The sequence below is a fragment of the Eurytemora carolleeae genome, unplaced genomic scaffold (genome assembly GCF_000591075.1).
Source record: "Eurytemora carolleeae unplaced genomic scaffold, Eaff_2.0 scaffold421, whole genome shotgun sequence".
NCBI lineage: Eukaryota > Metazoa > Arthropoda > Copepoda > Calanoida > Temoridae > Eurytemora > Eurytemora carolleeae.
Window position 1 is genome coordinate 143,812 of NW_019396311.1, and position 21,551 is coordinate 165,362.

The 21,551-nt window shown below is 32.7% G+C and overlaps 2 protein-coding genes across 5 annotated transcripts in view; both read left to right on the forward strand.

The window, feature by feature from the left end:
- The window catches only part of LOC111700704 (putative helicase MOV-10), a 28,736-nt gene extending 26,291 nt beyond the window's left edge, over positions 1 to 2,445 (forward strand). For 2 of the 3 annotated variants that reach the window (XM_023471712.1, XM_023471713.1), the window contains 3 exons: positions 125 to 219; positions 1,165 to 1,234; positions 2,005 to 2,445. In XM_023471712.1, coding sequence (XP_023327480.1) covers positions 125 to 219; positions 1,165 to 1,234; positions 2,005 to 2,037 — 198 coding nt within the window. In that variant the 3' untranslated portion in view covers positions 2,038 to 2,445. The other variant, XM_023471714.1, reaches the window with a different exon arrangement.
- Positions 2,446 to 2,663: 218 nt separating this feature from the next.
- LOC111700707 (ERI1 exoribonuclease 2) lies at positions 2,664 to 16,554 on the forward strand. 2 transcript variants are annotated; one of them, XM_023471718.1, is made up of 13 exons: positions 2,664 to 2,722; positions 3,183 to 3,227; positions 4,804 to 4,862; positions 5,833 to 5,908; positions 6,204 to 6,275; positions 6,914 to 6,987; positions 7,467 to 7,504; positions 8,017 to 8,091; positions 10,890 to 10,937; positions 12,230 to 12,266; positions 14,870 to 14,943; positions 15,527 to 15,610; positions 16,334 to 16,554. In XM_023471718.1, exons 1-13 carry the CDS (start codon positions 2,689 to 2,691, stop codon positions 16,425 to 16,427), a joined length of 810 nt encoding a protein of 269 aa, XP_023327486.1. In that variant the 5' UTR covers positions 2,664 to 2,688; the 3' UTR covers positions 16,428 to 16,554. The 2 variants fall into 2 exon arrangements, with proteins under 2 accessions (XP_023327486.1, XP_023327485.1); XM_023471717.1 differs by having other exon boundaries at positions 2,665 to 2,722; positions 15,515 to 15,610.
- Positions 16,555 to 21,551: the final 4,997 nt, after the last annotated feature.

A 21,551-nucleotide genomic window follows, 5' to 3' on the forward strand; every position in this document is an offset into this window, starting at 1 on the left:
TCCAGGATGTACACTGGATAAATAATAATATCTAGGATGTACAATGGAATAATAATAATATCTAGGATGTACACTGGAATAATAATAATATCTAGGATGTACACTGATTAATAATAATATCTAGGATGTACACTGGAATTCTCTGTTGGAGTATGTACAGAGGAACGGAGGTTACACTGGTTGTCCGTACACTGCCAATAATGATATAGACATGGACCGGTAAGTCGTCTTTGTAGACTCGTCTTACTCGTAGAAGGGAAAATGCGGGAAACATAACCTGTCCGCTTTCCTAAACTGTGTTGAATACTCAAAATTCCGATCGCTTAATCTCGAAATCCACCTTCTGTGGGCACTTTTAATTTAAGGATCTATAAAAATCACGTCACACCTGTCCATATTTTCATTTAAGTTATTTCTCCCTTGATCAAAGCTCCCTACAACCCCTGACTGGGTACGATTACCATGCGGGATATCGAATAAAGATTAAATTAATCTGAGGATTGACAAAATATCAAGATTAAGCATTGATCTCGATATCCAAAATACAAGGGTTCTCAGTTCTTTCTGGCTCCTTCAACGATATGTTAAATCAGACTCAAATTAAACCTTGATTTCAAACAAGATTTCTTGAATATTAGAACTCTCGAAGTTTAGTACTAATGCAAGGAAAGTTAATTGCGGTCGCGTATACTCTGCTTACGTATTGAAACCAGTTCTCTCTGGGCGAACTTTGTAAACAAGAATAGATGCATCAGTGTTCGTTTAGTATCCGAGGAGGTTAAAAGCATTTAATTTTGATAATTTTGATAATTCACATAATAGTTTCCTATGACCAGAATATTTCATAGATTATATTTGTGAAAATGGATTCCATGTCGGGCTGTGACATCCGTCTTGTGTTTACTTTTCCGCCCCAAGACAGTACACTGCAGTACAAAAAATGCGTACACCTCTGAAATAACTTTCCTTGCATTAGTACCTTGAGTGCTACTATCAATACTTAGTTCAACTTCTATTGATTCGTAAATATCTTATTGTAGTCTGGAGCAGAATCTGCAACGGTTGAACCTTCTTCTATTGATTCGTAAATATCTTATTGTAGTCTGGAGCAGAATCTGCAACGGTTGAACCTTCTTCTATTGATTCGTAAATATCTTATTGTAGTCTGGAGCAGAATCTGCAACGGTTGAACCTTCTTCTAGAGGACAGTGCAGAGTTGAGTCCTACAACCCTGGTAAGCAATTTTAATTATTTTTATTTTAAGGGACTGTACGCGTAAATTCAAGTGACCCTCTGCATGCAAAGATGACAGTTTCCGAATCATAACGCTACCCTTGAAGTCTTTCTCTGATCAATTTAAAAGTGTTTATTTCTGATAATTCATAAATGTTTTCCTGCCGTTGAAAAACCACAATTTAAAAAAAATCAGAATTATTTATATTTAATTCATACTTGATGGGTACTGTCATATATCAATAGATTGAAATTACGCATGCGGACCCTTTAATCAGTATTTTCATGAGCAGTAAACTAAAGAAGTCACAGTTTAAAATTTTTAATTTCAAGCTTTGTGAAGTGATAAAAATTTGTTGAGCAGTGAAGAAGTCAAATTTTTTAAATTTTCATAATTAGCAAGCTTAGTAAATTATTACTCTTTAAAATGATTAAAAAGGATGGAAGGAAACGGAAGCCTGACACCAATAAAAATAAACAAATTGTTTTTAACATCGTGTTTTAGTTGGCAGGGCCATAACATTTGAGAAACGAAATGTTTTCTTTATTAATAAGTTCTAATTCCAAGATATACTGAGCTCTCGTCAAAGCAAAAAATGTCAATGCCGTTTTGTACAGTGTGTGTGAAGTGTTATAATATAAAGCTTAAAAAAAATAAAACACTATTTTTTACTGCACTACTTTATTGAAATTGAGCACGGAATTATGAATTATTAAAATTAAATAAGATTAATATTAATAATAATGGTTTCAATATATTTATATTACTAGTATGAAGAACCGATGTGGAGGCATGGCGAGTAAGCAAGAAAGTTCATATTCAAGAAGAAAAATACAAATTTATAAAATCATAGTTCATGTACTTCATAAATTATGTACTACTTTCTTCCAGAACATTCGATTGACAGCTGGTACTACCTTCTTCCAGAACATTCGATTGACTGCTCATGAACTCTCTGACAGTATATCGGATGCATACTTCACGAACTTCATGTACGCTATATTTACTGCACAGTACAGAACTTATTGTACAGTATGCTTGATGTAGTTCATTAACTTGCTGCACAGAATTACTGACGGGCACTGGGCAGCCTTGTCTGCATAAAATTTTCATGCACACTGCACATTTGCGCAATGCCGAAATTTTTTCCTAATTTTATGCATTATCTTCTCATTTTATTTGCTTTACGCAATAAACGATGGAAACTTGTATTACCATGGTTTGTGTTTTATTTTTGCACTTCAAAATATTGTTTTCTGAGCACCGCTAATTTTTGTTCTAATTAAACCTTTCACAGATTTTTTGTGCTTAAAGTTGTGTTTTCTTGAAAATATGTAGCATTTATTCTAAATATTATATCCAAGAGTTTTATGTGATTATTTTTGATACCAGTGATTTAAAAAATAAAATATACTTCTTTCAAATATATTTTCTTCTCCATTTTTTCAGAAAAAATGGAGAAAACTCTTGAACTTGCTGAAGAATTAGGCGAGAAATTAAATAATGTTAATTTACTTAAGTTCTTGATAATTTAGGCTTAAATTCCGCTCTGATAACCCCAACCAGCAACAGTGCCCTTGATTTTGAAGTTAACGAAGGTTAATGTGGCTTTAAAATCATTGATTCTGATAATTTCTTCATTGAAATAATCAATTTCCCAAATCAAATCATTCTTGATCACATTAAGACTATCTTAAAGGGTATCTTTGTAAGTGCACACTATAAAAAGCCACCATATGTTTCTAACTCTATAGAGTCTGCATGAGTCTATCCGTGGATTGCAAGTCTTAGAAAAAACATATGATTACAACATGGATGGATAATTTTTTCTTTTCAGATGCTGGTTCAGAATTAAAGTAGTCTTTTCTTTTACCTCGTTCAATCCCAGCAATTATTGATAATTGATTTTTAATCATTATTTTTAAATTATTAATTTTTCAAAGTTTAGGTTGTATAAAATATGTGAAACTAGACCGAACGAATAAACCTATAGGAATCATTTTTATTTAAATATTGATAAAACTATAGTGATAACCAGTAAACTCTAAAATATGAAGACGACCTTCAAACTCAAGTTAGGACTTAGGTATGGCAATTGTACAGTGTAAATAGACTCATTTCACTTAAATAATAGTTAGAATAGAATAATGGTTGGTTCGTTTTTTTCGCTGCATGTTTCCTTCACTAAGTCAAGTTTTGACCCTGGTAGAAGAAGTTTTTGCACTTGTTATTTTTTAATGGATTAAAAAAAATTAACATAACCAGGATAGGAAGACAACATTAGTGCAATACTGAAGTGAATTCGATGTTGTTATAAAGCAAGTAGTTTTACCACAGGGTGTCCCAATAAACATGGGAATTCAGTGACGAATTCGATATCGTCTTTTTAGATAATTCTTTGATTTAGTATAGTGATACCTACTGAGAAAGCTTTAATCTGTAAGTGTTTCGTCTGCTATGTTCACATTTTGTTTGTTTATGTTTTTACTGCATACGATTGTACCTAGTAAAACAAGAAAATTGCAGTATACAAACAGAGTAAACTTGTCCGTCTTCACTTTTCATCTTGTGGAGACATTATAGAAACATCTTTACAGTCTTTTACCCTTTGCATAAAATAAACTCTAGCAGACATAATGATATTATGGCTTTTGAACTTAGGTATTACAATGCTAATTCATAACAAAGACGATATCGAATTCGTCACTGAATTCCCATGTTTTTTGGGACACCCTGTAGTAAGCTATTAAATCACTTATTAAATTAAATGTGTATCCGTACAATGAACAATCGCTGTGCCTCATGTTCATTGGACTAGTTAAAGACATATCTTGAGTCTAAAAGTCATCTTTCTGTGGTACAGTTTTGAAATCTTATAAGTTTTTATTAAAGATGTTCTAAAAACGATTAACATACTCAGGAGAGGGAAGTTTGTTGTCGGCTTAGCTCTTGTTCATTTAGAAATTGAAACTAGTTAATTTACGTTTACTCACTTGTAGTTGTAAAACTAGTTAATTTACGTTTGGTCACTTGAAGTTGTAAACTAGTTAATTTACGTTTACTCACTTGTAGTTGTAAAAATAGAGACGATGTTTGATCACAGAGTCAGTCATTCAGCAATTTAAATACCTTTAAGACGTAAATAGGAAGACGACTTTTAGAATCAAGATATAACTTTAAAAAAAAAACAATAAGCATGAGACACTGTATTTTTCCAGTGTAAACAGACCCATTTGTTGATATGACTAGTACCTAAGTACAGGATACCCACAAAGGATGATACTGTGAAGACGATCTGAAAATCTCAGAATATGACCTTATCATGGTGGAATAAATCTTCTCCTTTAGATATAGTCTTTCAATGATCGGACAAAGAAAGAATTAAGTTTACAGTTGCGGGGAATTACAGAGATAAACAAAGAAACAGACAGTAATATTCCGTCCAGTCGTCTCTGAAGTCTCTTCCTTTGTGGGTAACCCTGCAGACCACTGTAGAGTCCTTTATATGAATTTGCAAAAATATTTGTTGGCGGATTTTAACTTCACAAATAAAAAAATGAACGTTGAAGAGTGCAGCCAAGAGATTAAATATCTTCTCATCATAGATTTTGAATCCACCTGCTGGCAGGTACAGTGGTCGGCGTTTATATCAATACAATGAATACGACTTTTTAAGAATAATGTTTTGATCTCTGATGAGCGTTTTTCAAGTAACTAGTTTTCAAGTAAATAAAGAGAAGCTGTTATTAGACAACTTCTTTTAGCTTACATGTTTTTGTGCCTCTGTTTTTTAAAAGATTGGTAGAACTTGCAAATTTACAATAAAAAGTCGTCTACACTGAATCGATATATATGACAACGCCTTTACATAATGTTTTTATCTTTCATTGTAAACCAGCAACCTAATCAGACTTAGTTTATGAGTTCGTCAGAGGTAGAGTTGGCACATAAACCTTTTTTTCATTTCTTTCGTTCATCGTTCGTTAACGACTCCTTTTTTTCAATTGTTCGAAAAAAATTATTTAGTTCGTTTTAAATTTATCGTCGATTCTGTTAGTTTTCTATCGTCATTAAAATCGCACGTTCAGTAAGAAAAACGATCGTTTTTTTAATTTTTCGAACAAACCGTAATATACTATCGTTTTTTTAATAGTTTGTCTCCAAAAAATCGTTTTTTTACGTTCGCTTTAAGAAAAGAAATGTTTCTTTTTCTCTGAACGATCCATTTTGTTCGTTCTAGTTCGTTTTTTCTGGACGATACCACCCTTTTCCAAGAAAAAATTTCGTTCCTTCAAAAAAAACGATGTTCATCTCTAGTCAGAGGTCACGTCAAGCCATATTAAATAAATTACATTATTTAAAGATAACATTTTGGACACGTTTTGACTTGAAACGACCCGATTATTAGGTCATTTTTACCTCTGTGGCCATGTACTGAATGTACATGGCCACAGAGTGTACTGTACATACACTGTGCGCTCGATTTTCAGTTAGAAACATAAAGAAAGCTTAAGCAGTCTTACTTAGACAAAGGCTTATAGGGTATGGTTGAGATTCGTAAATGCTATTATACAGGAAAATTTATTATATTTTTTAAGGAGAAATCTTCAGGATTTCCTCCAGAGATAATTGAGTTCCCAGTTCTCCTTGTGGATTTGGTTACAGGGGAAACAGGTGGATATTTTGGTTTCATTTGTCTGTTTTTCAAGTAGATCAAAAAATAATTGGACAAAATTGATAAAGAAGAAAAGGTTCCAGTAAAAGAATTTCAAATATCTAGTTATCTAGTTCGATAAAGCTAGACTGGCGAAACGGCTTGATCAAATTGGCTAAGAGAACCCATTAATGACATTCAGGCATAAAAATTAGGACATTTTGAAAATTCCACTCTAAATGAGAGCGGGAAAAAAGTTAGGTAAGAATTTAAAGACACTTTGAATTTTATTAACAATCCCGTTAATATGTTTAGTATCAGAGTTCCATGAGTACGTGATGCCAACAGAACATCCTAGATTGACCAGCTTTTGTACACAGCTTACAGGTTATACCCCTCTCCCTCCATGAGTATGTGATGCCAACAGAACATCCTAGATTGACCAGCTTCTGTAGTCAGCTTACAGGTTAACTCCCCACCCCCCTCTCCCTCCATGAGTATGTGTTGCCAACAGAACATCCTAGATTGACCTGCTTCTGTTAATTCCCCACCCCCCTCTCCCTCCATGAGTATGTGTTGCCAACAGAACATCCTAGATTGACCAGCTTCTGTAGTCAGCTTATAGGTTAACTCCCCCCTCTACATTTTGCCCACCCCCACCACATAGTTGCCGCTCTTATTTAAAGTTATAAAACTTTATTTAGTCTCATAAGTAATAGGAATCTCCTGGAAACAAAAACTTGAATTACAGATAAACAGAAAAATCTGAAATAGGAAGACGGCTCCTAAACTCCATTTATGACTTTCAATAGTCCAATAAGCATGGGACACAAGAAGTGTGCAGTAAACAGACCAATTTTACCTAATAATTAATTTTATAAAGTTCTAGTTAAACTATTTGCTTTGTAACTACATCAAATTCACTTCAGTATTGCTAAAATGTCGTCTTCCTTTTTGAGAGTTTTCTGGTTATTTCTGTAGCGCGTCTAGTGGTGAAAAGTACATTATATCTTAACTATTTACAGGTATAAATCAGGAAACTGTCGAGTCTGGTATACCCCTGGGGACTTGTCTTCTACTCTTTAACTCTTGGATTAAGGAACTGAACTGAAAACTTTTGTATTAGATATCCCCTTAATCCCGATTGCTAAATCTCGATATCCACTGTGGACACTTTCGATTTTATGTTTAAGCCTATGTTTTGGATATTCCTGCACTGGACGCACAAAATTTCTCAGCTTCGGATTGGCTGTTCTTTTCTGGATTGGATATCAATATTAGATCAGATTAATCTGCAGATTAATAAAAGAGGAGATCAAGCATTGACCTCGATATCCACAATTCCAAAGCTGAACTCTGATCATAATTTTCTTAAAAGAAGCTTATAACCCAGTATCCACATCTTATAAAAAGCAAAGTGTAGATTTTGAAACAGAAACAAAATTGAGTACATCTTCGTAACCTTCAAAGATAATCTTGAGGGCAGAAAAACTGATGTCAGTTAAAAAAAATATTAGACTTTTCACTGGAAATTTTTTTTTTATTTCATGAACACTAAACAGTTCTTTGAAACTGCAGGAGATGACAGAAAAGTATAATCTTTCTTCAGATAGCAGGTACATTACAATATAGTACATATATTACACTACATTAGTACAGTACACTATAGTGCATTAATACGGTACAATACAGTACAATACAGTATAATACAGTACAATGCAGTACAATACAGTACAATACAGAACAATACAGAACAATACAGTACAATACAGTACAATACTGTGCAATACAATACATTACAGTAAATAACAGTACTTTACAGTACATTACAGCAAGTTACAGCACGTTACAGCACAGTACAGCACAGTACAGCACAGTACAGCACAGTACAGTACAGTACAGTACAGTACAGTACAGTACAGTACAGTACAGTACAGTACAGTACAGTACAGTACATACATAAAATCTATCTTCTATACAATATATACACCTGCTGTACACTATCTATCTATCTCTATAGTACGGGTAATCTGTACACCTGGTGTACACTATCTATCCATTAGTAGGTCAGGTAATATTTACACTTGCTGTACACTATATATCCATCTATCTATCTATCTGTCCTTAGTACGGGAAATTTGTATACCTGCTGTACATGGTCGGACTGGGATTTAAACCTCTGCCTTGAGAATGAATGTAAAAGGTAGGAGCATAGATTAATAACAATACAGAAAGAACACTAGATGTCGTCTTTTTATTATTTAGGTGTTTTTTGTTCACAATAACCCTGAGGCAGAAGCCCAAAGGAGTTACGCGCATGCTCTCTCTCTCTCTCTCTCTTGTCATTTTACTTTGCATACGCGTAACTCCTATCAGGGGCGTACGAGGGGGGGCCGCGCCCCCCCCCGCCCCCTCTACGTGTGCCCCCCCTGAGAGGCTGAGGGGGGGCATCCATGGGGGAGGTTCTTTTAATATTACATCTGCTTGCATTTCCCTTCCTCAGGTCAGGCACAGTGGTGTACCTAGGGGCAGTAGTCCTCCTGCCCCCCCCTGGGAGTTCCAAAAATACAAAATTAAAAGGAAACTACGTTTAGAAAGTAACACCTGACAATGACAAAGACTAAGGATTTGTCTAAATTCACTGTTAATACAAGGAGAGAAAAGTTTTAGCCTTCTAAAGAGAATACTTCATTACACAAGATGTACTATGACGGAGAGCAGACCCTTTACACCCTAAAAGGCTGTCTGAGCTCTCTACTGAAAAAAATCATTGAAATGTTTGTGCAAGCAAATCCCAGAAAATTGTAGCTTAAAAGAGTTGGTGAATATGTAGATTGAGTAAATTCTATCTAAAAATTTCAGAAGAAATTTCGTTTATTAGTTAAAATATAATTTTTAATGATGCTGTGATTATTGATTTAGTTAGCTGTGATGGAGTTAAGTGATAGATTTATAAAGTCAAAAAGTTAGTTTTTCAAGCAAAGGAATAATTTTTAGACTCTAAGGTTAGTAACACCCAAAAAAGTAGTCTTTTTGGTGTATTTTTATGGTGAACAAAACAAGTACAGGTGGGAGGGGGTTGGGGCAAAAAAAATTAAAAAAGGTATTAATATTTGTTCAAAAAAGGGGTTTTTAGGGGGGGGCACAATGTTGCCAAGGGGGGGGGACAGCAAATTGTGCCCCCCCCTAAACAAAAGCCCTCGTACGCCCCTCACTCCTATGGGCTTCTGTCTCAAGGTTATTGTGAACGAAAAATACCTAAATATTAAAAAGACGACATCTAGCGTTCTATCTGTATATTTATTAATCTGTGGGTAAAAGGGAGAGTTTATTTATTAAAATATTAAGATGAGTTAGCAGAAATTTTGAGAAGATGTTATTTTTCTTTAAAAGTTTCTTAAGACATTTTCATAAGAAATTAATCTCAAGTTGGAAGACCTATTAAATATATAGTAAAAAGATTTCTCTCACAATTATTCCATTTAAACACCTACAAGCTATTGCGTAAAATCTTGTTTCTACTGAAGTGAAAGACTATAAAAAGCAGTGCTTAGAATCAGGATCCGTTGGATTCGCAACACTTTTGCTTCCTGGATCCTGGTCCGGATCCGCAAAATATGCGGATCCGGAGAGATATCAAAATGTCCTTTTCTCTGAATGGTTCATCATCAAGTGTTAGCGCCAAAATAACAACAAAGAAAGAAGAAATTCAATTTAAAATTTTTTCTTCTATTAGAAAATCTAATTTCTTTTAATATTTCTTCCAGGGTTGTATATTTTTACCCAGCCTCCCTCCAAATGTGAAAAATTGGGATATCAAAAGGCAAATTTTATTTTTTATAAAAACTTTTACAAAAAATTTCATTGATTTTCCCCAAAAATCGTTGATTTCCCAATTTAACGAATAAAACCCCAACAAATTTATAAATTTTTGATGTAAAAACTTAATGGAATTTTGAAATTGAAATTGAAATAAAAAATTTAAGCTTCCTCTGAATATTAGAGTTTCTTTACAAAATGGATTATAACTTTATGATTTATTTTTTTCTTTCATTCCATATTTTCTCCATTGATTCAAATTTAAACGCATTTATAATTCATCCGTTTTTTTTACTGAACATTCAGTTAGAATGTTAATGATATTTAGTTGTAATGATATCCACGCAATTCAAGGAGGCCTCATACCTTGTGTCACTAAAAGCAAATCCTCAAACCTTGGTCTTTACTGAATAATAACTACTTATCTCTATATTACAGAATGGTATATAGGAATGCAAATTATATATAAGGGAATATTAATATTCTCTCCTATATGTATTACATCCTTGTTGCCTCACGTACATGAAGAGATATGTAATTTATTCAACTTTTGAACAAATTTTATGGAGATTTTTCCACGTCAAAATATAACATTTTAATTTGCATCAAAATCTACCCTTTTCAGATTTAAAAACTTTATCTTTTTTTTTGTAACACATTTTTTTGAGTTCAAAAATCAAATCAAATAAGTGGTTTTGGAGTTGTAAACCCCCAACTTCTTGGCAGAAAAATTCGCAATTAATTAGATTGCATCCCTAGGGTTGCAATCTAACATTGCGACCGTGGTTTCAGGGTCGCAATGTGAATATCAGGGATACAATGGTGTCATAATTTTGTACTAAAGTTGGAAAAAGGTATCGAGTCTTTGTCACAAACTCTAATTTTTGAATCCTTATATCTTTGATAAAGATGGTGTAAATGTTTGATTTTTTCAAACCTAGATTATTTGGTATAACCGACTTAAAATATCTACGGTTTTCAACCTGGGATTATAAAGATAAATGATAAATTATAGAATCAGAGTTTATGGCTCACAAAGACTTTGTGGAGTACTTTTTCAAAAATTAAGCAAGAATATGGCTTAAATTTAGCCTATTATGAAAAATTAATATTTTTTTGTTAGTTATGTTAAGTGAATTTATATAGTTTGAAATAATTCATTAAAAATGTCATATTCTTTAGGAAACAATTGAAGAAACCGCTAGAATTAAGACGATGGATTGATATCAGGTTTCTTATTTCATGCTATACGCAATTATAATTCTTTTTTGGCTTGACGGGGGGAGAATTCTTCTTTCTTCAGAATGTAGAGGAAAGTTTTAATGATATAAGCTTTTTAGAAAGTCATACTTTTACATATAGAAAACCCATTTTTGTTTCAGTGGCTGAAAATGGGTAATTTTTGCAATTTTAAAATCCTTAATTATAATAAAGAAGTTTTCATTTATAATTCTTTATAAAAGTCATATATGAAGGAGTAATGGATAAAATTGTGATAATTAAACATTTTGAAAGCTAGAAAAACGGCGATATCTTCCAAATTATTGATCAGATAACAGTGTTACCGTTGTAAAAAGGCCTAGCATCTGAAAATCTAGGTTCCCCTTAAAGGGACTGTAAGCGCTATTTAAAGCGACCCTCCATGCAACGATGACAATGCCCGATTCACTATTGAGCGTTATTTGAGCATCATTTGAGCGTTATTTGAGCGTCATTTGAGCGTCATTTGAGCGTCATTTAAACATCATTTGAGCGTCATTTGAGCGTCATTTAAACATCATTTGAGCGTCATTTAGACATCATTTAAGCGTCATTTGAGTGTCATTTGATTGTCCCTTTAAGTTATGTGTTAAAAAATGAAAGAATTTTATTTTCTAATCGATCATAGGAAGAAAAAGTTTTAATAATGAAAAAATCAAATCTCGAAAGCAAAACTATAAAACTTTTTTTTACAATTGGGGAGTTTTTCATTTTTATACTTTTACAACTTTTTACAAATTACGCGATACGCGTTTTTAATGCAGATAATCATTTTTTACAATATTCTTAGTTCCTGAGTATCTTTATTCACTTTAATTAATTGTGTTGCATAGCCCAAAAAATATAATATTTTGAACCTGGAAACTGTGTTATTAAAAAAAATAATGAACCTCATTTTAAAAATACATTTTAATCAGAAACATTGACGAGAACGAGACCCCAACATTGTCTTTTTTTATTCATAAAAAAATTAGAAAAACTATCTTGAATTTTAGATTTATTAGTTCTGTTTACACCTGGGTCGGATAGAATTCCGCAAAAAACATACTTGGTTTAGAAATAAATGTCTTTCTGGAAGATTTAAAAAATATATTTTTTTCATCCAAAAGTCATGTTCACAATAAAAATTGTGAAAAATTGTATGGTTTAAAGGCTAAAAACCATTTAAAATTTAGTTTAATTATATTACTTAAAAGAAACCAATAATATTTGTTCGTATTTTCTTTTCTCTAAACATACTTGTGTATATGGTTTTGTTTCAGGGCTGTATACAAACAGTTTTACCAGCGAACTCCGAAGGTAAATAACCAGGGGTGTATATTTTTTGAAAAATCATGTCCCCCCCCTGATTGAAAAAATAGGTATGTTTTGGCGGAACGCAAACCACTTAAGGGTTTTTATGAACTGGGAAAATAAATGATAAACGTTGAATTTTTGGATAAAAAGTATTTGATTAAATTTTGATGGAATTTATCACACCTAATATTTCCCGTTGTACGGTGAATAAGTGACTGTATCGCCCTACAACAGGGCGAAAAAGTAACTTTCACCCTGCTATTAAAATTTCAAATTTCACACCTAATTTGTCTCATTGTAGGGTGATAAAGTTACTTAATCACCCTACAACAGGGTGATTAAGTAACTTTATCTTTGCTTTTAAATAATTTGAGTAAAACTGAAATGTTATTGAAATGGGTATCATGCATGCGAAAAAGTTTTTGCTGTGATTTTTAATTTTTCTTGTTTGTTTAAGATCAAAATGAAATTACTTTTTATAATCCCGGCAAAAACTTTTTTTCACTTAATAATACTCATTACAATGAAATAAAAAGATATAAAAGAACGAAAAAAAAAGATTTATTTTGAGGTCCAATTCATCATCGTTTCCAGAGAAGTGGGGGGGGGGGGAGTTAATTTTAAAATTACTAACTTTGTTAATTACATTTACAGTTGTAATTTCAAGTGACCTTCTTGAGAACTTAAAACTTAATTATTCCTTATTTTACCTTGACCAATTTTTTTTTTGGTATCTAAAATTGAAAGTTTTTCCCAGGGGATGATAGTTCTCTACCTGTGTGCTTAGTTAGCTGTACTGTACACTGTTTACTAATATTGATATATAATAGGTTAGGCCAGAATCAACTTATAATAGTATAGCCTATAAAATTAATAAAGGATCAGTGTACATCATCACTCTATACACTATAACCTCGTTGGTTAGCGTACATCATCACTCTATACACTATAACCTCGTTGGTTTTTCTATGTGTCTTAAATATTGTACTCTTTGAACTCTGTCTGTGAATCCTATAATAACTTTGTGAATGACCTAATAATACCTAATCTATGAATGTATTACATAAACCCAATCTATGAATGTATTACATAAACCCAATAAAAAATGTATTACATATAAATCGAGTAGATGAATGTGTTACATAGACCCAATCTATGAATATTATTGAATACATTACATAAACCCAATATATGAATATTATTGAATACATTACATTTACCCAAGCTATGAATGTATCACGTAAACCAAATTTATAATTGTATAACAGAAACCAAATCTATGAATGTGTTACATAAACCAAATCTGTGATTGTATTACATAAACCAAATCTGTGAATGTATTACGTAAACCCAATCTATGAATGTATTACATAAACCCAATCTATGAATGATTACATAAACCCAATCTATGAATGTATTACGTAAACCCAATCTATGAATGTATTACATAAACCCAATCTATGAATGTATTACATAAACCCAATCTATGAATGCATTACATAAACCCAATCTATGAATGTATTACATAACCCCAATCTATGAATGTATTACATAAACCCAATCTATGAATGTATTACATAAACCCAATCTATGAATGTTTTACATAAACCCAATCTGTGAATGTATTACATAAACCAAATCTGTGAATGTATTACATAAAACAAATCTGTGAATGTATTACATTTATCCAATCTGTAAATGTACTTCTTGATTTACTGCTAAAAGTTCTCATAAATCTTTTGTCTCTCCAGACTCCGACCTATACTCTTTCTGAAATTTTTCAAAAACAATTCTTAAAAGTAGAATAGAAGTAGATATACATCTATATAATAAAACAAGACATTCGTATATAATTATAGCCGAATGGACTGGAACTTTTCGTGGACACTTATGGCCGGGTGGCCGGGGGGTGTTATAGGCTTTTAAAAAAACATTTTTTTCCCATTCTCTTTTTCCACGGGCAACACCGGGCCCTTCAGCTAGTTTGTATATAAATACGGTGGTAAGCGATTATATCAATATACGGAAGACAACTTTTAATTTTGATTTATATCAAGCTTGTAAACAGCATGGATACACAAAAACATGGAAACAAAGAGAAGCTGTCAATTGAGAAAGCTTCTCTCAATTACTTGTAAACTTTTAATTCGAAAAAAGCTTGTTAACAATTAAAACAAAAAAGTCGTCTTCATTATATTGATATAATCGCCTACCACCGTATATATAATCCTACTTTAAAGCTCTCTTTCGTGAATTGTTATCGTCTCTTTAATTAAAGGGTCAGTAAGAATTATATTTGTTTAAAGAGAATGTTAACGTCTTCAAGTGACCCATTAATGATGAAGTGGAATATCCGATTTACAACGTTTGCCTTGATCAAGTTGTGTTATCAAGTTTAAATTAGATATGCATGTTTTTGTTTTTAAAAACTAATTATTTTCATTGGTGGTTTCTTGCTTCAAAACTAATAGAACATTTTTCAAGTCAGAAAACGACATTATATCTACCACAATGTTGAACAGATAAAGTTTACAAGGATACCTTTAAATGGATTGTCACTTCAAATTACGATTGTAATCCCTTGAATTTATGTTTTTTTTTTGCAGGGTTTAAAGGGAGGATTGAAGGATGTTGGATTAGAGTTTGAAGGTCGTGAGCACAGTGGTATTGAGGATGCCAGGTTAATAAATAGGGTTGATCTGACCCTTGACCTTTACCATGACCTTAAGCTTGGCATTGAACTTTACCTTGAACTTGAACTTGAACTTGAACTTCACTGTGACCTTCACCTGGGCCTTGAACTTTACCTTGGCCTTGACCTTTACCTTGATCTTTACCTTGTCCTTGACCATGACCATGACCTTGACCTTGACCTAGACTGTGACCTAAACCTTGGCCTTGAACTTGACCTTGAACTTGACCTTGAACTTGACCTTTACTGTCACCTTAACCTTGGCCTTGAACTTGACCTTGACCTTAACTTTGACCTTGACCTTTACCGTGACCTTAACCTTTGCCATGAACTTGACCTTGAACTCGACCTTGACTTTGACCTTCACCTGACCTTGAATTTAATCTTTATCTTGATTGTGACCATGACCTTGAACTTGAACTTGAACTTGAACTTGAACTTGAACTTGAACTTGAACTTGAACTTGAACTTGAACTTGAACTTGAACTTGAACTTGAACTTGAAAAAATCGTTCACTAGGACAGACCCGATCTTGATCTTGATCTTGATCTTGATCTAGGAACACTGCTAGATTAGTACTAAGTATGGTACAGAGCGGATGTAAACTAACAGAAACTAAATCTAATCCAACTCTTAGTTCTGATCTTAACAACAGGAAATATATTTAACAATAATTATACAAATTCTAAAGGGAATGGTGAAGATGGCATGTTTGATGTGGGGGGGGCCTTCTTCATTTTTGGTTCAAATCTTCCAATTTTTTGGCTGCACACCTAATTAGTGATCGAAATTCCTAAAATAAAATCAAATTGAATTTTAATGACCTCTAATGACCTCCACAAATAGAAAATATTTCAACTATGGCTTTATGCATATCTAACGAAAGCTAGGAACCCAGGGAATACAGTAGCAGTAACAAATCCAGTGTTCTACCTTCTAATGACCTATTACGACCTCTAATACCAAAATGACCTCCAAAAATTAAAATGTTTTAACTATGGCTTTATGCATGTTAATTAAAAGCTAGAAACCCCAGGAATACAGTAGCAGCAAAAAATCCAGTGTTTGACCTTCTAATGACCTCTAATGACCTAAATGACCTAAATGACCTAAATGACCTCTAAAAAAGAAAAGGATTTAACTATGGCTTTATGCATATCAAGCGAAAGCTAGGAACCCAGGGAACACAGTAGCAGTAACAAATCCAGTGTTTGACCTCCTAATGACCTCTAATGACCTCAATTGACCTCTAATGGCCTCCACAAATAGAAAATATTTCAACTTTGGCTTTGTGTATATCAAACGAAGCTAGGAAACTCAAACTCACCAAATTTGATGTAAGATCTTGAGATTGTCGTTAAATATATTTCTTTATCAGGAAGCAGCAGCCCTCAGATAGAAAATATGTTCCAAAAATATATTTAAAAGAAAACTTAAATAATATAAAAATCCTGGCGCCAACTAGGAAATGATAAATAAATGATTTTGGTATTTTTAACAATTATGTTTTTGTCACTATATTACGATTATTGCATCAAGTATCAATTGAGTTTTTATACATTATAAATATTAAGTTTTTAAAATAAATAGAGTTCATAATATAAATTGTGTTTTAAAACTGAAATGTTATTGAAATGGGTATCATGCATGCGAAAAAGTTTTTGCTGTGATTTTTAATTTTTCTAGTTTGTTTAAGATCAAAATNCAACGAGATTTATTAAACCTATTATCACTGTTTTTGTTTCCCTCGCTACCCCCAGAAAGTTATTTTAATTACTCTGAAACGGCGGGAAAAGCGACGGGGGGGGGAATATATATCCCCCCCTGGTAACTTATATTTTAGATATTGCATCTCAACAGGAATGTAAGATACCCTCGATGTGAAGATAACAATGCCCTGGTTTACAACGGTACCCTTGAAACCTTTATCTGGTCAATAATGTGGATGAGAACGTGTTGTTCTGAGTCAATAAGTGTCTACTTCTGTAAATTTCTCCATTGTTTCTTTTGTTCAAGTAACTTTTGTATAAGGTTTTTTGCGCAAAACAGGAATTTGTGCACAAAATGTAAATTTTTTCGCAAAATATAATTTTTTTTTCAAATTTGAATTTACATAAAACCAAAATTTCAAATGTTTCTACTTCTCTGAATTGGTTACTTTTAGTTACAAAAAGTTTTATTTGAAGGACAAAAATTTAAAAGAATTGAAAGAACTGAAAGATGAAAATTGAAAATTGATAGTTTTTTAAATGTCTGAATCTTGTGTGGTGGCAAATGTTCAAATGTTCAAAGACAATCCAGTTTCTATACAGCCTCAGCTTTGTGTCTCAACGCATTGGCCTTTGGTTTTACCACACAACTCGCTAATCCTTTTTTTCTAGGCCTGACCTATATAGGTTAGAAATAATACGCGTCTATTTCTAGTTTTAATGTTTTAAAGAAGTAGTTGAGGAAATACTGCTCGATTTTTGTGTGAGAGCGTGATAATCTTGATTTGCAGTGAGCGGTCATGCCACAATATAAAAAAATAATTCTATACAGAAGACGAAATAATTAAAATTTTTGTGGGTATAACCCCGTTCAAAGAAGCACATTATATTTTCATAGTTTACAAGGTGTACAATATTTGTGGGACACCCTTTTTCACCAAAGATTAAAGACGATCTTCAGGTCCTCTCTCAATTGCCACGTTTTCTGGGACACACTGTTCATTTGGGAATAGAATGTCGAACCAATTAACATATTCATACGGATGACGTAGAACCCTTTTTGCTTCATTCGCTCTATGGGGGCAGGGAACACAGTTCATACATGTTGGAGTTTTTGTGCGCAGGCGCGGCCATTTTTTCTAGTTTTTGCCGCGTTTCTTGGCTGATTGATCTCTCAGAGTTTGGTTTGGTTTGGTCGGCTGGAAATATCGTTTGAAAGAAACTGTGTAATTAGCGTGGACAGTTTATATCATGCTGAATAGGATGGTGGGAGGGGGGTGGGGTTGCTTAAAGGTTCAAATAGTACATAGCAGCACTAACAAAGATTGAGACTAAAATGTTGATCGAAACCTGACAGGGCTATAAAAAAAGCTGGAGACTTGGTTTTCATTTTGTCTTTTATCTGAGAAAACAGCTACGTAATATAACGGAACGGTACCTTATCGTAACGTTTATAAATCGTTTTAGAAACGTTTCAAAGTTACATTACTAATAGTAACGTTATGATAACGTACTTAAAACGTTTAATGATCTGAAGATTGAATTTGTTGTCCAAGAAAATTAAAAGCTAAAAAAAAGCTTTAAAATGTCCTGCAACACTCAATCACTGAAAAAATAGATGAGTGTTTAATTTAGAAAAATAAATATTTTAAAAAAAATTCATTTTAAATATTTAGATGTTGTATTGAACACACCCAAGTATACTAAGCAAAATAATGAAGATACGATATTTTGTTCGAAATCAAATTTTGCCATTTCGTAAAAATTTAATTGAAAAGTTTGAAATTTATCTTATTAATGCATGAAAAAATGCAAAACATTTTTAATTTTAATTTCCACTTTTTTGATTATTAAGGATGAGAAAATGTCTGCTGAAAACATCATAGTCAAGAGGACAAATCATTTTAAAAAAAAAGATGATAGGTGTTTCTTCCATTTATGCTTAGTAATGTTACTTGGTTTTCCCTTCTAAAGTTTTCGAACTTAAAGATTTATTTTCTAAAGATTTGATCAGATCAATGTTTTGTCCATTTTCAATGGTAGGACTGTAAACTGTCGATACCGACCCAATGTTTAACCGATGGCCGCAATTTAAACTTTCAATACCGACCCTTTCTTCAACCGATATCCGCCACTTAAACTTTCAGTACCCCTTTCTTCGACCGATAGCCGCCACGTTAGCTGTCAATACCGACTCTTCATTCAACCGTTCTTCACTTAAACTTTCAGTACCTTTTCCTTCGACCGATATCCGCCACGTATACTTTCAGTACCCCATCCTTCGACCAACGGCCGCCACCTCAGTTTAGCGAAATTAAGATAGGTATTTGTGGGACAATCTCGATATCTACAGTAGAATATTTATAGCAGAAGACTTGGTTTAAACTTGGGAACGTCATATATTGAAATGTTACGGTCGTCTTTGCAGTCTCATCCTTTGTGGGTGATCCTGTATATAAATTTACCCGATGTTAACACTGTATCCTGTGTTTACTATACCATCAAGTATAAGTTATATTTACCCGATGTTAACACTGCATCCTGTGTTTACTATACCATCAAGTATAAGTCCTATTTCTCCGATGTTTGAGTAAAATATCTATATTATGATGGATGTAGCACTTCAAGCCGTCAATAATATCCATTTTATCTAGATATATCGAATCCTTTATATCCAGACATTCTTTAATAAAATGAAATACTTTAAGGGGACTGTAAGCGTAATTTCAAGTGATCCTCCATGCAAATATGGCAATGCCCGATGTACAACGGTACCCTACAACTTTTGTCTGGATAAGTACTAATTACATATCCATTTTTTTTTCTTTAAAATGAATATTTTCATTTGCGGTTTCTCTGCGAATGTGACTTTCGCATTTCTTGTTTATAAGAAGCGATGGAGAAACTCAGAAATAAACACTTTTCGAGTTAGAAAATTACGGTATCTTCCTTATTTCTGATCAGATAAAGGTTTCAAGGGTACCGTTGGAAATCGGACAATGCTATCTTTGCATGGAGGGTCATTTGAAATTACTCTTACAGTCCCTTTAAATATAGGAAGCGAACAGATTTTAAGAACTTCTAAAAATGTGAAAATAAAATTCGTCTGCCGAAATTTTCTATGCAACTTACAAGCTTTCATTTGTATTACATACAGTGATAACCGGAAACCTCTAAAATAGGAAGACGACTTTTAAGTTTAAGAATCAGTTAAAACTTTGAAAAGTTCAATGAGTTATAGATACAGCGATTGTGCAGTGTAATACAACCTTGGTTTTAATAGTAGTGTACGTTATAACTTTGTTCTCCTACTATTAACAACGCGGCTAAGTTATTGAACTTTAAAACACTGATGTTTTACAAAAAACGTTCAACTTTCGTAAAAAAAATTAATTTTCACATTTATTATGTTTAACCTGTTTTTCCCAGCTGTATCCTTTAATGTATTGCACTTTATCGAGAGAGGAAAATATCGGATACAGGGTGTCCCAATATCGAGTTGAGAAAATTTCGGATACAGGGTGTCTAACTAAAAACTACGACGCACTTAAGGTCGTTTTCAATCTTTTATAATTTAGAAAACTAAAAGTCTTTCAAAAATTGTGTACTTGATTTTCTTCCACTTTGCTAAATTTTGATCCTAAGAATGTGTTAAATTTTTGGAAAATTTTCCATTTGAGGATTAAAATATATTGTAAAGTTTAAAAATGCAAACTTTTACCGAATTCGGTTTTGAATGTGAGAAGTTTTATTAAAGTATTTAAACAACGAACCCCGAACAACTAACAAATAACACTACCAAAAGGTTTGCAATATAATTTTAAGAAAGCTTTTACGTCGTTTAATTTTTTTTATATAAATTTTGTCATTAAATATGTTTGATTAAGGACACCCTGTATGTGATGAAAGGGTCAAGAATTCTTTATTCAGACTCTGCATAGAAAATGTACTGGGGAAATAGAACTCTCACACTTTTTATCTTTATATATTTACATTCATATTTTTTTCTAAAAAAGTTTAGTTTTCAATAATGTATTTATTATCGCAGATTTTCCTCACAAATTCATTAGCGAATTTTTCAGAAACTTTCAACATTGTAATTTTTAATCATTATTTCATTAATACATACATAATGTTATCGTATTTGAACTATGATTCTTGAGATACTATCTAAGGGCGGCAGAATACACATAATGGTATCGTATTTGAACTTTAATTCTTAAAATGGCAACTAAGGGCGGCAGAATAAACATAATGGTATCGTATTTGAACTGTAATTTATCTAATGGCGACAGAATAAACACAATGGTAACGTATTTGAACTGTAATTCTTAAAATAGCATCTAAGGGCGGCAGAATAAACATTATGGTATCGTATTTGAGCTGTTATTTATTCTAAGGGCGACAAAATAAACATTATGGTATCGTATTTGAACTGTAATTCATAAGATGGTGTCTTTAGGGCGGCTGAACACACATGATGGTATCGTATTTGAACTATAATTCTTGAGATAGTATCTATAGGGCGGAACCGTTTTCAAGCACATTACTTAATCATTACTACAAATACTAACCAAACATTTTATCGATAAACTTTAAAAGAAAGTTTAATTCAATGTTTGTCAAAAAAAACTGCGACTTCCGATCAAAATACCTTTTATTAAACAAGTCGTCTTCTCTCTTTTATAGTTTTTTTCGGTATTTTTATGACTCTGCAAGATTGTTGAATTATAGACCAAAACGCGATTGAATACAAAAAAGAAACCAAATGCATATCGCCCTGGTTAGTTCAAGGTTCGTCCCTTTATGTAGCCATGTATTTGAAGAATTCAAAGTTCAAAGAGCTTTGTGAATACTATAAATCTAAAGTCTAAAAGAACGTTGATG